Genomic DNA, 16,427 nt, shown 5'->3' with positions numbered 1-16,427 from the left:
CCATAGGACGGAGTTGCAGTTGGTAAGTACTTGCATGACAAGGCAATGTTAATTCTGTCTGTGACCCACAATGTAAGGACACCGAGGCAAAGCATGCTGGGAGTTTTTGTTCTCCTCCCCCCGGGTAATGACATTTGGCTGCTCGTCCAACAGAATGTGGTGGTGGTGGCGGCGGCGGTGCAGAGCTGTCAGTCTTACAGACTTTGTGCCGGAGCAAATGGTGACTCCCAGCAGTGATGACAGTTGGACTGAACAGGCAGTTAAGCCTTTGACACATGCTGTAATGTGCCAGTCTGCTGCCCTGGGGCATGCTGGGGGATTCTTATGCTGCAGAGAGCTGCCCAGAATATAAATGAGCGGCCCAGTTGCAACTCCGGCCATGAAGGGGCTGCCCTGCATTATTATTATTATACCTCTATAGTCCCATTTGTCTGGGGACATTGGACTAGGGCAGCTCAGTATAAGATTTATCAGCCAGAGGATGGGCACCTTTAGTGGAAGTTACCAGCTGAGATGGGCAACAACATACAAGAAATTGGGTCTAAGGATGAGCAATAAAGATAAATGGACTGAAGCCGTTACTAAGAACCATTTCCCAAGCTCCCCTTAGGCTCACAGTGTCAGGCAACCCCTCCCTCACCTTGTTCCAATCACTGGATTAGGTTATGGAATCTCTCTCTTTTTTCTATAGGGGCTGCTAGAAAGAACAGGGCATTCCCACAATTCATTACTGACAATGGAGGGGTGGGACCACCTTGTGAGACGCTGTTCCTGGGGTCTGGTGTGTTTTACTTCCCCTTGGTGCTAATCCTGTATTATTACCCGCTGTGTGGCACAGGGACGGAGAGACAGAGCTGCTATTGGTTAATGTTTAATGGATAGGAACAATACAACTACAATGAACCTTGTGCAATTGCACCTCTCACCCCTTTCCCAAGAACCGAATCAGTCGGGAGCCTCCCTCCCTCTCTCTCTCTCTCTCTATATATATATTTATGTATATTGAATTTGCTGCTGGGATTGCCAGAATTCTTTGCTGTTGTATTAGTCTGACCCCTAGCGGTTGATCGGAATAATTAAAAAAAAAAGTGAAACAAATTTTTGTGCGATATTCGGTGCTTGTATGGTGGGAGATATCGGCAGAAGATTTGGATATTGGTTGGCGCAACTAATGGCCCAGGTGGAAAATTTAGATCGGGCGCCTTTGAAGGGACCTGAACCTCGGCCATTGTTAGTGCTGAATCCTCAGATACAGGTAGAATTCTATTGTTTCTGTATCTGACCATTTAGCTTTATCTTTTCTAGAAACATGGAACTTATATTTATTTTTAACATGTATTTATAGATATGAGCCCATGACTAAGCACCCTGAGGGGTGCGAAACACGTAGGGTGGATGGAGATACAGCTATATTTTTAACTTTTCTATCAATAAAAGAATTGTTTTAACTGTATATCTCTGCTCCTGTGGATCCGATCGAGTGCCGGTCAGCTCCGCTTTCCAATGTTTTGCTGTACCGCTCCCTAAAGCTGGGGGTCTGGGGTTGGTGCACCCTGTTTGGTGAGTGACTATACATTTAATTCTGGAGCACCTTCTCCTTTTCCCAACCGTTTGAACTGTATTTATATAGCGCCAACATATTGCACAGCGATGTAAGTGAATGTGTTTGTACAACTACATCACATGAATTACAAAAGTAGAACATATGGAGTTACATACATCACAGCCCTGTGCTAAAGAGCTTACAATCTAAAGGGAAGGGAATAGCTAAACAGAGTGACGGGAGGCTTCTCTAATAAGTGTGTATAAGAGATCTTTTGAAAGCAGAAAGGTTGTGAGAAAGTGGGACAGACTGGGAGAGAATTCCAGAGGAGGGGAGCAGCCTTAGTAAATGTGAGGAGGTAATGAGAGACGAGTTGAGAAGCAGGTCAGAAGAGGAGAGAAGTAAGCGTTTGGGTGAGTATATAGAGATGTAGGGAGGGGCAGAGTGATGAAGTGATTTGAATGTCAGGGTCATTCATTTGAATTTTTTTCTGAAAGGTAACGGACTCCAGGGAAGGGATTGACAGAGGAGGAGCAGGTGCTGAGGTGTATGAGCCCGGCGCAAGTGTTCATTATGGACTGGAGAGCTGACAGTCTGTGGACACGTCATTTTTGTGCAGACCCTGTCGCTATTAGTGGGCTGCGGCTGGTACTGTTTGGGCCTTTGTGTAACTCAAACGCCAATCCTATATTGAATGGCAGTCCAGACCTGTTGGAACTACACCAAGAAATGAACAGACGTCCCTGCTGGCCCCTGTACTGGAAATACAGAATTGTGCAGTGGGACTGGTTGCTATGGTGCCCTGCTGCTCTCTAGCAACCATCAGCAAAGTACACATCAGCCAGTGCCCACATGAAACATGGAGTATGGGCCTTAGTGCTGGCACAGAGCATAGTCACTGACTCCAGCCACAGAGTAGGGCCCTCATTACTTATACACGGGACAATTCAGACGGTTGCAGTGAAAGAATATCAGTAAAGTGACTGTTTCCTGACAGAATGACCAGTAGCATGTGATTAATTGCCTTTAGATATTGTGTTTCAGCTTACAGCACCTTTATAACTACATGAGCACCCCCCAGTCTAGTTGGTACACCCCGCTGTGACTGTTCTGTGATTACGTCACTAGTCCCACAAGGTGATTGCCTCAGGCCGTGCGCGCTGCACTCTGGGGGGAAGTGTTTCAGTGGGCGCTTTCACTTCCCGCCCCAGCGTGCGCGTTGCACGACGGGAATTGTAGTTTCTACACATTTACCGCCTATCGGGGACGGCGCGTTGCTTTGTGGGAGTCGTAGTTGGCCGGAAGTGTAGGAGAATATTTCCCTCTAGCTGATATGGCGGACAGGAGGCGGCGGAGGAGACGAGCGTCCCAAGATAGCGAGGGGGAGGAAGAAGAGGAAGAGTCGGGGAGTGATAGTGTCGGCTCCGGGGGAGAGTCGGGGGCGCCGGTCAGACAAGAGAGAAGTGAACAAGGGAACAGGAAAGCGGAGCCGCCGAGAGAAGGGAAAGAATCCGAGTGTGTGAGTGAGAGGAGGCGTGGGACACACTTTAGCCTCAGACATTGCCTCAGATATTGCCTCAGATATAGTCTCTGATATTGCCTCAGATATAACCTGAAATATAGTCTGATATATATTCTACTTCTACTGCCTCCATCTCCTGCGCCTTCAACTCTTTCATCCAAAACTGCATAACTGACGCCTCATTCCCATAATTCCCCCTAAATCTCTCATTCCTCTCGTTCCCCTCATTCCTCTCATGGAACAGCCAATAAGATCCCACAGTGAGTCCCAATCTCCCTCAGTCATGGCGGCAGCAGCAGTGCACAGTTTCTTTTTTTATAGTTTAAATCATTTGTCTTCTTCTGACTCTTTCCAGTTTTCAAATGGGGGTCACTGACCCCATGTAAAAAAAACAAACGCTCTGTAAGGATACAAATGTGTAATTTTTGCTACTTTTTATTACTCATCTTTCTATTCAGGCCTCTCCTATTCATATTCCAGTCTCTTATTCAGATCAGTGCATGGTTGCTAGGGGAATTTGGACCCTAGCAACCAGCTGGCTGAAATTGCAAACTAGAGAGCTGCTGAATAAAAAGTTAAATAAGTCAAAAAGCAGAAATAATAAAAAATGAAACCCAATTACAAATTGTCTCAGACTATCACGCTCTACATCAGACTCGCTGAACAACTCCTTTGAAACTGTTGGGGTGCAGGGGATTTATATGCAACTACGTACAATGGAGTGTCCAGAGAGGCAATTTAATGGAGTTGTAATTAAGAATATGGGGTTTTTCAGGGAGGATGAAATTGGGGCAAGTTCTGTGAGCACACGTCTTCCTGTTGCACTTAGAATCTGAATTACTTCCTGTCAGGTGATCTCTGAGTGAGCACAATGGTGGCTCATGGGAAAAAGAGCAATATTTACTGATAAATATATATATATGCCATTATAATACTGGCATGGGATCCATTATCCGGAAAACAGTTATCCAGAAAGCTCTAAATAACAGAATAGTCCTCTCCCATAGACTCCATTTTATCTAAATGATCCAAACTTTTGAAAATCGGATTTCCTTTTTCTGTGTAATAATAAAACAGTCGCTTGTACTTGATCCCAACTAAGATATAATTAATCCTTATTGGAAGCAAAACCAGCCTATTGGGTTTATTTCATGTTTATATGATTTTCTAGTAGACTTAAGGTATGAAGATCCAAATTACAGAAAGATCCTTTATCCAGAAAACCCCAGGTCCCAAACATTCTGGATAACCAATCCTATACCTGTATGAGTTTTTAATAGGTTCACTTATTATATAAATTCTGTTGGTCAAGTATTCATCCTCATAGTAAAGTTTTCCTTTAATAAATTTTTTTCTTATTACCTTTAGGAAAGTGAGGATGGCATTGAAGGAGACGGTAAGTGCTTTATATGTTTTTTGTAATATCAGGTTCCTCCATTTCTTTGGTTCCCTAGCAACCGCCAGTCTTTATTCCATGCCTAAGAGGTGATAGACCCACAAAAAAGAATATAATTGGACAAAATGGCAGCTAAATGAAGTTTAAGCATGAACTATTACTGCCATAATTAGTGTGACCTTAGAATAGAAGCCGGAATCATTGGTTTCCCCTACTCACTGTGATTTCTCTGTTTTTCAGCTGTTTTGTCGGACTATGAGAGCGCAGACGAGTCTGAAGTGAGTATGATCTATTGATGGAAAGAATCTTCTGTGTCATTTTGTGTTTAGATTCAGGAATGAAAAGTACAGACAAAGGTTCCTGTTATTTACCAAAAAGTGACATTCGGCATAAAACCTTCGCTGTTGCCTTGTTGTGGCTGGGTAATGTTATTAGTCAATCTAATAATTATAAAACAACTGGACTTGCTGATTAATAATATATTATACCTCAAACTCTTACTAGGGTTCTGGTTCTTTTGAGCAAACAGACAATGAATCCACACCAATAAGTGTATATTAAAGTGATATATTGTAAAATAAACCAATGGATTGTTACACATAAACAATTACATTTAAACTAACACAGTATTTACAGTTACACATTGTACAAGTCTACGTTGTTGTTGCTGTTAGCACCATAGCAATGTATTAGAGGTCATCATGGCTTCCCCTCTGGTCTCCATTGCTCACATGTTGTCTTGTCCCAGGCTTCTCCATCTGCCCCGCTCCCTTTTCATCTGTCCATCGTTCTTTTATCCTCTGTTCTCGCCTGCCCCCACAGAAATCCTCCCAACTGCCACGTTGCTGTGATAAACCCCCAACTTGCCTACATCCTGCTGAGCAAGTTTTTGCAAACAAAATCAGTTTTATTGCTCTTGTAGAAACCAGCTACAATTCCAAGACAACCCTTTGATATTGAAATTTGTGTAAGGGTGTGACGTGGAATGTAAGCTTCCTGGAAGACTAAAGGTGGCCATACATGGAGAGATCCGCTCGTTTGGCTATGTCGCCAAACGAGCGGATCTCCCTCCGATATGCCCACCTTGAGGTGGGCAATATCGGCTGATCCGATCGTGGGCCCTAGGGCCCAACGATCGGATCCTAACGATGCCCAAGCGGGCGGTCGAATCGCGGGACCGCATCAATGAATAGATGCGGCCGCGATCCAACGGGATTTTCTGTCCCATCCGATCGAGATCTGGCCGACTTTCGGCCAGATCTCGATCGGTGAAGCCCGTCGGGGGGCCCCATACACGGGCCAATAAGCTGCCGACACGGTCTGTCTCCAGCTTTTATCGGCCCGTGTATGGCCACCTTAACTTTACAGACACTGCATAAATTCACAAATTCATATGTAATATAACATAATGGCATACCCAAAATGGATATTTCTTACCCCACTCATCCGAGCAGCTTATTACATAGTACATGTTATTACTTATTAATTATGTTATTACATAATTATGTTATTGGTGGATAGAATAAAACATCACGTATTGGATTGGAATATTTTCATTTGGTGGGTGAATAAAGTGATATGCTCATGGGCTGAGCTGAATAAAAATTGTTGTACAGGGTATTCTGTGCAGGCCTTAATAGTAGCTCAGAGGAGCACGCATTCGAAAATGTATTTATTTATGGTCATGGGACCACCACATACAAGAAAGGAATTCCAACGGCGCACAGATGCTTGACAAAGGGGTTTTACTCCCCGAAACGTTGCATCGCACTCCGCTTTGAAATAAATTTTGAAGATTTCCTACAGTCCTGTGTGCCGTTGGAATTCCTTTGCTGTACTTTATTGTGGGGCTTGCCGAACCTCTACCAGTGTGCACCAGGCATATTGTTTCTATTGATTGGGTGTGCGAGATCCTGCCTTGTTCCTAACCACCACATACAAACGTGGTGTGCAGTAGCAAGAATTGGACCCTAGAGTAATGTGATTGTGTGCACTTGACTGACCAATCACACTTCACCGGCTGACATTCTGAACAACTGTCAGTTTGCCGGATATCAGATGAATAAGGGTTCTGATTTTATTAAAGCAAACATGGACACAATGAGATTCTTTATGTGGCAGTTGCTTCAGGCAGAAGCAATGAAATGGTAGTGGAAAAACTCAGGCCTAATTGCTAGACCTAATTCTGTTGTAGCTGAAGCAGCCCCAGCATTGCTCCAACATCCAGGGCAAAGTCTTCCCAGAAGATTATAAATTGTTCATAGCAGGGATATCTGGGTGCTGTCAGTGACAGTTGTACAATAGACTGCCGTGCTTGTTACATTTGTACTTTAATACGGCAGATCTCCTTGTATAAGCAGAGCTAAAGATAAATCATAACTTGGGAAAAACCCAACATAACTAAAATGTTCACTAGCAGACTCTCACCTGATCTAGCCAGTCTGAGGAGGAGATAACTACACGTTGTAATGTCAGGAAGGTATTTGTTAGTAATGTGCAGGGCAGGTGCCGGCAGCGGACTCATTGTCAAGTCTCTGCTCATACCACTGGCAAATTTACAGCTATAGGCTGACCCTTCATGTCTTGCCATTGCCTCCTGTTTCTAAACCATGAAGGGCTTGTTCACCCTTTAAACACTTGTTTTCAGTTCAGTTGGTTTCAGATAGATCACCAGAAATAAAGACTTTTTCCAATCACTTTCTATTTTCTATTTGTGACGGTTTTTCTAATATAGAAGTGTAAAAGTCTAAAGGGATACTGTTATTGGCAAAAACATTTTTTCCAAAACACATCCATTAATAGTGCTGCTCCAGCAGAATTCTGCACTGAAATCTGTTTCTCAAAAGAGCAACCAGATGTTTTTTTTATATTTAATTTTGAAATCTGACATGGGGCTAGACATATTGTCAGTTTCCCTGGTGCCCCCAGTCATGTGACTTGTGCTCTGATAACCTTCAGTCACTCTTTACTGCTGTACTGCAAGTTGGACTGATATCACCCACCTCCCTTTTCCCCCCCAGCAGCCAAACAACAGAACAATGGGAAGGTAACCAGATAGCAGCTCCCTAACACAAGATAACAGCTGCCTGGTAGATCTAAGAACAACACTCAATAGTAAAATCCAGGTCCCACTGAGACACATTCAGTTACATTGAGTAGGAGAAACAACAGCCTGCCAGAAAGCAGTTCCATCCTAACGTGCTGGCTCTTTCTGAAATCACATGACCAGGCAAAATGAGCTGAGATGCACCTACACACCAATATTACAACTAAATACACTTGCTGCTTCAGGAATGACATTTTATATTGTACAGTGAATTATTTGCAGTGTTAACCGTGTCATTTAGAAATAAAAACTACATCATAAAAATCATGACAGAATTCCTTTAAACCAGCTCTGTGAGGTGGAGGTCGCTGACCCTTTAACTGTTCTAACTTGATACATTTAGTTGATACTTTTGTTATGTTTGTCCCTGCTGAGCAGAATCTCTGAGTTTCATTACAGGCAACTGTTAGACTTGATACAATAGTTACTGATATTCCACAGATACTGCTGATAAATGGATCAACTAAATGTAGTAAATTGTAACAGTTCAGATGCTCCTGGATCACTGAGCTGACAGACTCAAACACTAGAGACACAAACTTCAATTTTGGGAAAACAGTAAAAAAGAAGGAAAGCAATTGATAAGTCTTTGTTTATGTTGCACACAACTCAACTGAAAATAGTGAAAAACAAGTAGCTGTGATGTTAGTCCAGCAATAAACACACACAATAGCATAGAGCATAGCAGCCTTGACTGACCACAATACATTTTGAGACTGCTTCCCATCTGTCCCTGGCTACAGAACCTGCTGTACAATTTTCGAATACCAAGTGAAATTTTTAAAAAGCCTTTATTTATAAAAGGGCTTTTCTTGGACAGATATACAGCAACGTTTCAGGCTCGAAACAGCCTTTCCTCAAGCTACAGAACCCGCTCTATCTGTCCCTCCGTGCAAGTGAAAGACCCTCCACATCATTTAGTCAATGGGGTATTTGGAGCTAAACTATAAATATGTATGAAGTTTGGGCTTCAACATTAGCCAATCCAGAACCTTTAAGTTAATACGGTGGGACTTTTCTTGAGTGGAGAACTCAATCCCCTAAAAATACATTTTGTGCTATTAGGCGCTGTACTGAAACCCCTGCCTGCCACAAGAGTCATAAACACACACACATGATATAGTACCAGCACCCTGAGAAACTGAAGTGTTGCAAGTGGGCCCTTTATCAAGTCTTGCAAGTCTTCCGTTTTTCAATGTGCTGTTGGTGTAGGGTGGGATACTTCCCTCTAAAACACAAATGTGGAATTGTATCATTTAGTCTAGGGGGGGATTCACTTTGCAACAGAAGTTGCTTATCTTTGAGTGACATTTTTCAGGTCGGTTAAGTTGATTGAGCAAAAGAACTGAATACTGGGTTTCAACCAGGGTCTTCAGTTTGCTGACAAATAACCAAAGCTCTGTGCACAACTACTGGATTCAATATTTATAAATGTAATAAAGCTAGTTTTTTTTTAAGAAATGCTGACAATATCTGTGTGAATGCCAGTGCTGTGCCACCGTTGAACATCCTAAAGTTTTATTACATTTCTACTTAAAACAGATTGTTCCTACTAAGGAGGTCGAGGAGGCTCACTACAATGAAGAAGAGCCATTGAAGGCGACATTGAAACAGGAGAACAATGTGGAGGAGGCACCTGCTGCAAGAGACCAGAAACCTAAATCTAAGGGAACAGTGACAGGGGAGCGCCAGAGCGGGGACGGGCAGGTATGAGGACACAGGACAAACAAATATAATATCTTGCCTTGTTTAAATGTTACTTTCTTTTGCAGCTGTGTGTGGGGCACAGGGGAATTTGGGGTATAGCACCCCAAGTCATTTACATAGATAAGGAGCTACAGAGGTATTTTTATTCACAGCCTATCTTGGCAGAAATTGCCAGAATGCACTATATGTACCATTAGTTTGAAAGCTTAAAGTGCAGAGACAACTATCTTGCCCCTAGGAGAGCAACGAACCAGAAGAGGATAAGGCCATTCAGAAGTCTCAGAAGCAGCTGGATGACGACGAAGACCGGAAGAATCCGGCTTACATCCCTCGCAAAGGGCTTTTCTTTGAACATGACCTGCGTGGACATGTCAATGATGAGGAAGTCAGGTGAAACGTTATTTATACACTGAATACATATTCAGGCCAATTGTTACCTTCATTTAGTTATATTTATATGTGCATACAGGACCTAACATTACCTTCTGAGCATTAAGAGTTAAAAATAGCCTTGCTGTAGCCACAAACAACTAATTCCATTAAACAGAGTCTTTTTCCAACTCCCCCTTTCCTTAGAAACTTCCTTACTGTATACCTCGCATATTTAACATATAATTTGTGCTCTTGCTAGGCCAAAGGGTCGACATCCACGCAAACTGTGGAAGGATGAGGGGAGATGGGTACATGACCGGTTCCATGAAGATGAACAGGCCCCCAAGTCTCGCGAAGAGCTTATATCTATATACGGTTATGATATTCGATCCTCTAAAAACCCTGAGGAAATCCGCCCCAGACGGCCACGAAAACCCAGGTAGGGAAATGTAGTTCCTGGATAGCTCTTAATCATTGGTTCACAGTCTTTTTGTAATTTAATCCCTCATTTTTAGTGTAGCATAATGGTTTTGAACCACTGTCAACGTATTTTAAAGCTATAGAAAATACAATTGTTATCATTGCATAATAAGCCTGTCTATATATATATATATATATATATATATATATATATATATATATATATATATATATATATATATATATATATATATATATATATATATATATATATATACAAATGATCAGTGCCTTAATAAATGATTAGCATAGCTATGTGTAGTGGTGGTGTGGTTTTTTTGTTTTTTTTTTTTTGTAGTTTTAGCTTTTTGTAAATAGACAAATCGTTTACTTCCAGTTAGTAGAGTTCTTTAATATTTGAGTATCAGTCTTGGAAAAATTCAACTCTTTTCTTAATGTCCTCTTGTTTATGTGGGTTATTTTTACTTATCTTTTTTGCAGATTTAGCAGCCCCTCAAGGAGAGAGGAGAACAACGAGAAGGCTAGTTGGCCTTTAAATCGGTACCAGGATTCTGGTGATGCTCAACCTCTCCGGCCGTACACCAATCGTAGTGCACCTCCCTCTAACAAAGTTGTCCCCTCCAGGACTTACTCCCGGCAGGGTGGATATAAAGAGAACCGGGCCAGTTACCAATCAGAGGAAGAGGCTTCACTTCACACATATGAGCGTAGACAGGACTATGGTGGGCACAGAGCACGCAGCTCAGAGCAAGGTCCACCCCCTCCTAGAGAGTTCTCACCTGAAGCAGACCCTATCGTCAAGGAAGAAGCAGTCATTGAGAAGCAAGCTGCAGAGCCATCTCCACCACCTCCAGACAGACCAGTGGAGAAGAAATCCTATTCTAGGGCTAGAAGGAGTCGGATCAAAGTTGGCGATACAGGAAAGAGCATGGAGGACACTACAGCTGCTGAACTACCCCCACCACCTCCGATGCCCCCCGCCGTTGCTGCTGAGTTTACCCCTGCACCACTTAATGTGAAGCAAGGCAACTGGGAGCCTCCTGCAGAGGGTGGAATGTCTGGAATTGACGAGGCGTTGTCCCAGATGAACCTGACGGAGCAGAGCTGGAATCAAGGACAGCCCGCATACATTTCCCCTCGTGGTAAGGACCGATTAAACTTTCATACATATTGATGAAACTGTAAAAATAGGCCTTTTGGAAATCATTTTGAGTGGATAAACTTGTATTTATGAAGTTGTCATAATCTAGTGAATTCGATGAGCTAAGAAAAAAATCCAACATCTTAGAACCCTTCGCAGAAACTAGTTGACTCTTCCAGACACATTGCAATTCACTGTAGTGTACAAATGCGGAAAACACCCTGATGCACCAACTTATAACTGTTTTCTCTCACAGGCATTCCTAATCCCATGCACATGGGTAATGGCCCGCCGCAGTATAGTCGTATGGAAGGCATGGTAAGTCGCAGTCATTGGAACCAGTAGCTGTAGAAACGTGTCATTTCTTTTGCCACAAAAAAGTATTTGTTTCCCTAGAATAGCAGAGAATAGATCCGATTTTATTTTTTCTTTTTTTTTTTTCAGGCAGTTCAAGGTGGCCGTGTCAAGAGGTATTCTTCCCAGCGTCAGAGGCCTGTCCCAGACCCTGCAGCCATGCACATCAGCCTCATGGAAAGTCATTATTATGATCCACGTAAGTAGTTGGGCCAAACTCTTAATATTAGGGCAGAGTCTGCATACAGGGGAAAAGCAGATCAAATAGAGTGAAAATGTATGCAGCATTTGTTATTAGAAATATCACTCTATGGTTTTAAAACCTTATGTATTTGCAGTCCAGTTCCAGGGACCAATATATACTCATGGTGACAGCTCATCCTCAATGCCCCCTCAGGGTATGATAGTACCACCGGAAATGCACCTTTCTCATCCAGGTAACAGCCTATATATTTTTATCTATTAATATGATGATAATATTATTTATTAATATGACATTGCAGAGTAGTTTTTGTGTTTTTTGACTGATTTAACTTGTGGTGGTCCGTTTCTGGCATTTAATAGCTACCTTCATTGATCCATTCATCCGAATATATATCTGGATTTTATAACAACCACTGCTTGGAAATGATCTGAATTAAAGATAAACTATAAACAGTCTTTCGTCTGTTTTCAGTCTATCCGAATCACCAGTCCAGGCAACCCAGTAGCATTTTTCACTTTAAAGAATGGTCCAAAGTAATATAATACAAAAATAACAGAGAAAGGAAAGGCCTTTTGTGCTGCAGTGTGTTCACTCTCGGCTATGACAAATCAAAAACCATCTGATCGATTAATTTAAATAATGTAACCAACTTAATCGCAGAAAAAAGGTAAGGCAGGAAAATAAAATCATTTTTAGAATAAGGTGTAGATTTATCGACCATGCAGACTGACTGGTCTACACTGGTGTTACTGAAACTTTATATCTTGACTTTTTGAATTGCCTTGTCATCTTGCTCTATTGCTTTGTATCTGCTGCTTCAAGTAGCAAGTTGCCCTCCTTTTGGACCAGTGAGTTCTTGATGTGATACGTTTCCCCTAATTACAATAAACCTTTCTGCAGAGACTTTCAGGATTTATTTTGGTTGCCTAGAATGTACTGCTTGTCTAAACCATAGTATTTTTGTTCCAGGCATGCACCCACATCCGTCTCCTGCTACCATGTCTACCCCAAATCTTTACCCTGCTCCAGTCTCTCTCCCACCTGGCCAGCAACCACCCCAGCAGCTCCTTCCTCCTCCATATTTTCCCGCTCCACCCAATGTCATGAATTTTGGGAATCCCACCTATCCGTATCCTCCGGGAGCTCTGCCTCCACCACCAGCTCATCTGTACCCAAATGCACAGGTAGGTAGAACTGCATATTTAGTACAGTGTCTTCCATTTTTGTTTTGCAAAAGCAGCTGTGGACGTCCCAGTTTTTAAATTATTTTACAATTCACTGTGCACCTATTAATGTATTTATCACCATCTAGGCTCAGTCCCAGGTGTATGGAGGGGTGACTTATTATAACCCTGTACAGCAGCAAGTACAGCCGAAGCCTTCTCCTCCAAGGCGGACCTCTCAGCCTGTCACCATCAAACCCCCACCACCAGAGGTAAGTGTACATTTTAAGAATATTTTTATTTTATTGCCCACAGAACTTGGTACAGTAACCATTACAATTCATATAACCACTAGCTTGGGTAATCAGTCTATATTTTGAATTGAGACAATTAACGTTATTTACGTTACTCTTCTCTGACCACTTTATTCTAAACAATTGTTAAGCACAACCCTAATAACTTGCATAGAAAAAGACTTCTGCCTTCTCCATAATACGTTTTGCCATCCAGCAAGTTTTCTTTTTTGGTGTTTCTCGAAGAAGGATAAACGCTAAACCTAAAATGTGGTGCAAGATGAAAACACAATGTTCTCTTCTCAAATGATTGGGGAGCTGGGAGCTTTTTGGTTCTGCATATAAACCGTTCAAAGAAACATGGTTTGATTGTACATTTATCTCAACCCCTGGAATATATTTAGTGCAAGAAGTTCATTATCTTTTACTTTATCCAGACTTTTTTTGAAACTTTTAGTAGCAATGGGGTTGTGCTGTTTAGTACAACAAACAATGTTTTCTATAGAAGAAAAATAGTCCTCATGTTGAAACTGGTGAGGTATACCTTTTTTTTTTTTTTCTCACCCTTTGATAAATATGCCCCTTGCTTATATTGCGTTTTTAAAAAATTGTTCAGAAAAGTAGTTGTTTTACAGTGGAGTAGGGCATGAAATAAAACAAAAAATTGCAAGGCCTGTATAGCAGCTGTACCTTTATTTAAAACAGAAAATTTGAGCTTATTTGCAATGATGACAATGTAACGTTTGCGGCTATTAAAACCCTGTTCTGCAAGTTAGAGGATCAGCTGATTGCGCCTTACATTTGTTTGGAAGGAATAAAGAATAAAGAGAGATGAATTTCACATTCTTATGTTGTCTTTGAACATTATAAATAGGGCGGCCCCTTTGGATTCTTATATAAATGTAATTGGTGTATGCTAAGTAGAAGTAATTAACCAAAAAAAATTAGAAAATCACTGAATCCAGGATTTTGTTTGGGATTCAGACAAGATTTGGCCTTTTTCAGCAGCAGGATTCTGCCAAATCCATGTGCCTGGCCAAACCAAATCTGAATCCAAATAATCACGGAGGTCAAAATATTTTTAACTACACATACAGCACTCGGTTGTTTTTCATCCTGCTTTCCCTAATGCAAATTAGGGTTCGGATTCTGCCAAATCTATAACAAAGGAGGCAGATTTATAAAACCTTTGCTCTGATGCCAGACACTGCACTTTGTATAGACAAGCAGCAGGTTTTCACCTACTTTTCTCTACAGTTACCTGCATCGATTCATTTCCCATTGAATGAGGGACTTCTAGAATTGTGAAGCGTGGGGGTTTGTTCAAAGGAATGGGTTAAACGCAAGGAAAGAATTGCAGACACAAGTATGGAAGTAAATGATATTTTGAAAGGTTAATTGCCACAAAGTGATCCATGAATAATCGGCATCATCTTCATTCAGGAGTGCGCTGCTTGCTGCACATTCATTGCTACAGAAGCTCACAGTAGAGCCAAGCCTTGGTTGCACAGTTCATATAATAGACATTTCTTGATTTCGATTTTTGTACATTGTCAGCCGCAGTGCAGGAGAACTGTTGCTCAGGACAGCTAGTAGTATAAAGGGAAAAACCAAGGAACTGAGAAGACAGATATGCAGTATGGGTGGCAGATGTACTTTGAGAACATTCTGTCTTACAGCCCAGATCCTCCCGATCTCATGTTCACGTACAGATCAGAAACACGTCTGTTCATGTGTTCCTTACACGCCATCCCATCATCTCCATTTTTTCTCATCTAAGCTGCTAATTTTTTGCCTCTCCAGGAAAACCGACACCTGAAGATGAACGAGAAAATCAACTCGTAACCCGGGAGCCTGTCTGCCCTGAATCTAAACCTGAGAAGACTCTATGCTCATTCCTGTACATTACTCCCTCCTGTATGTCCCATTACACTCAAAGACCATCCTGGTTGCAAAACGTGTACTTCCTCCAACTACGGGGGTGGTTCGACTTCTAACAGGGCCTCTATATTAGATGTGTCCAAATTAAGGCATTAGTAAGGGGGGCATGAAATGAAAACTGCTGATTAAGAGGTTTGTTTTTATTTTGTAAATGCCAGTGAGTCTGTAAGAGATTTAACAAATGTGACTGATGTTCTGTGTCATTATCGCAGGACCAGGGCTGAAAGCAATGAATTTAGCAGCAGTTCAGGGTTTTCTTCCCCTTGGCCAAAAGGTCTTATTTACCGCAAGTGTTAACCCATGTTTGTGGTGAGAGATGTGAAGAATTTAATTTGCCGTATCTTTCCCACTGACTCTGCTGCCTAAAGGTTACAATATATTTTATTCCGAGTCTTTTTCTTGACATTGACCTTAACAGACTGTGATGGCTTTTATTTTTAATTTTTATGTCCTGTGTGTTTATTTTGTTTTTCTTTTAAAAACTGTATTTTTGTGAACTGCTTAAAGAAGTTAGTAAACGTTTTTTTTTTTTGGGAGATTTCCTCCTCGAACCACAGCACATGCTTTCTTTGTTCTACAGTCCTTGTTTTGAAGGGGTTACCAGCACAGGTCGCCTGAATCCATCTCTGCTTCCAACGCTAGAAAAGGGAGATGCCTTGGTAGAATGTTGGAGAATAAACAAAAAATAAACAGCGCTCCGTTTGTTCCCATTGGTCAGCGCTTGATGTTTTAGCCTCCATAGCCAAATTCTGTCCTGTCTTTACTTGTATTAGGTCATTGATCCCCAACCATTGACAACCTGCTCCCATTGGCCTCAAAGTCGCTGCTTATTTTTAAAATTCCTGGTTTGGAGGCAAGTTGTGGTGGCATAAAAACCAGGTGTACTGTCAGAGCCTCCTGTAGGCTGCACGTGCAAATACACCTACCAAAATTGCCAATTGCACCCCCTTTTTTTTCCATGTTTGTGTGGCTTCCTCACTTTTTAAATTTGAATGTGGCTCATCGGTAAAAAAAAAAGGTTGGGGACCCCTTTAAGTGATAACCCTGAATAGTTATCAGACTTAGTAAAGTTCTCCACCCCATCCCCTTAGCTAATGTGTGGCCTCCACCTCAGTATAATGGAAAAGGCAGTTTTCATCCATAAAAAGAAAAGCTTGTTGGATATGCTCCATACAATTATGTTGTCCAGCAAAGTTTTAGAAGATGAAGCTTTTTCTTCACTGCTGAATTCAGAGAGAGAGAG

At 41.8% G+C, this 16,427-nt stretch overlaps 1 protein-coding gene across 1 annotated transcript; it reads left to right on the top strand.

The window, feature by feature from the left end:
• The first annotated feature begins 2,829 nt into the window (after positions 1-2,829).
• casc3.L (CASC3, exon junction complex subunit L homeolog) lies at positions 2,830-15,740 on the top strand. The gene is given in 13 exon segments (NM_001135066.1): positions 2,830-3,062; positions 4,434-4,461; positions 4,702-4,739; positions 9,110-9,274; positions 9,513-9,664; positions 9,906-10,085; positions 10,568-11,229; positions 11,485-11,546; positions 11,673-11,781; positions 11,921-12,019; positions 12,757-12,971; positions 13,100-13,222; positions 15,047-15,740. Coding segments are annotated over 13 exon segments (2,061 nt in total). The 5' UTR covers positions 2,830-2,876; the 3' UTR covers positions 15,089-15,740.
• Positions 15,741-16,427: the final 687 nt, after the last annotated feature.

Source organism: Xenopus laevis, chromosome 9_10L (genome assembly GCF_017654675.1).
Source record: "Xenopus laevis strain J_2021 chromosome 9_10L, Xenopus_laevis_v10.1, whole genome shotgun sequence".
Classification (NCBI taxonomy): domain Eukaryota; kingdom Metazoa; phylum Chordata; class Amphibia; order Anura; family Pipidae; genus Xenopus; species Xenopus laevis.
Note: the sequence above shows the minus strand (reverse complement) of the source record. Positions and strands in the feature narration are given on the sequence as shown.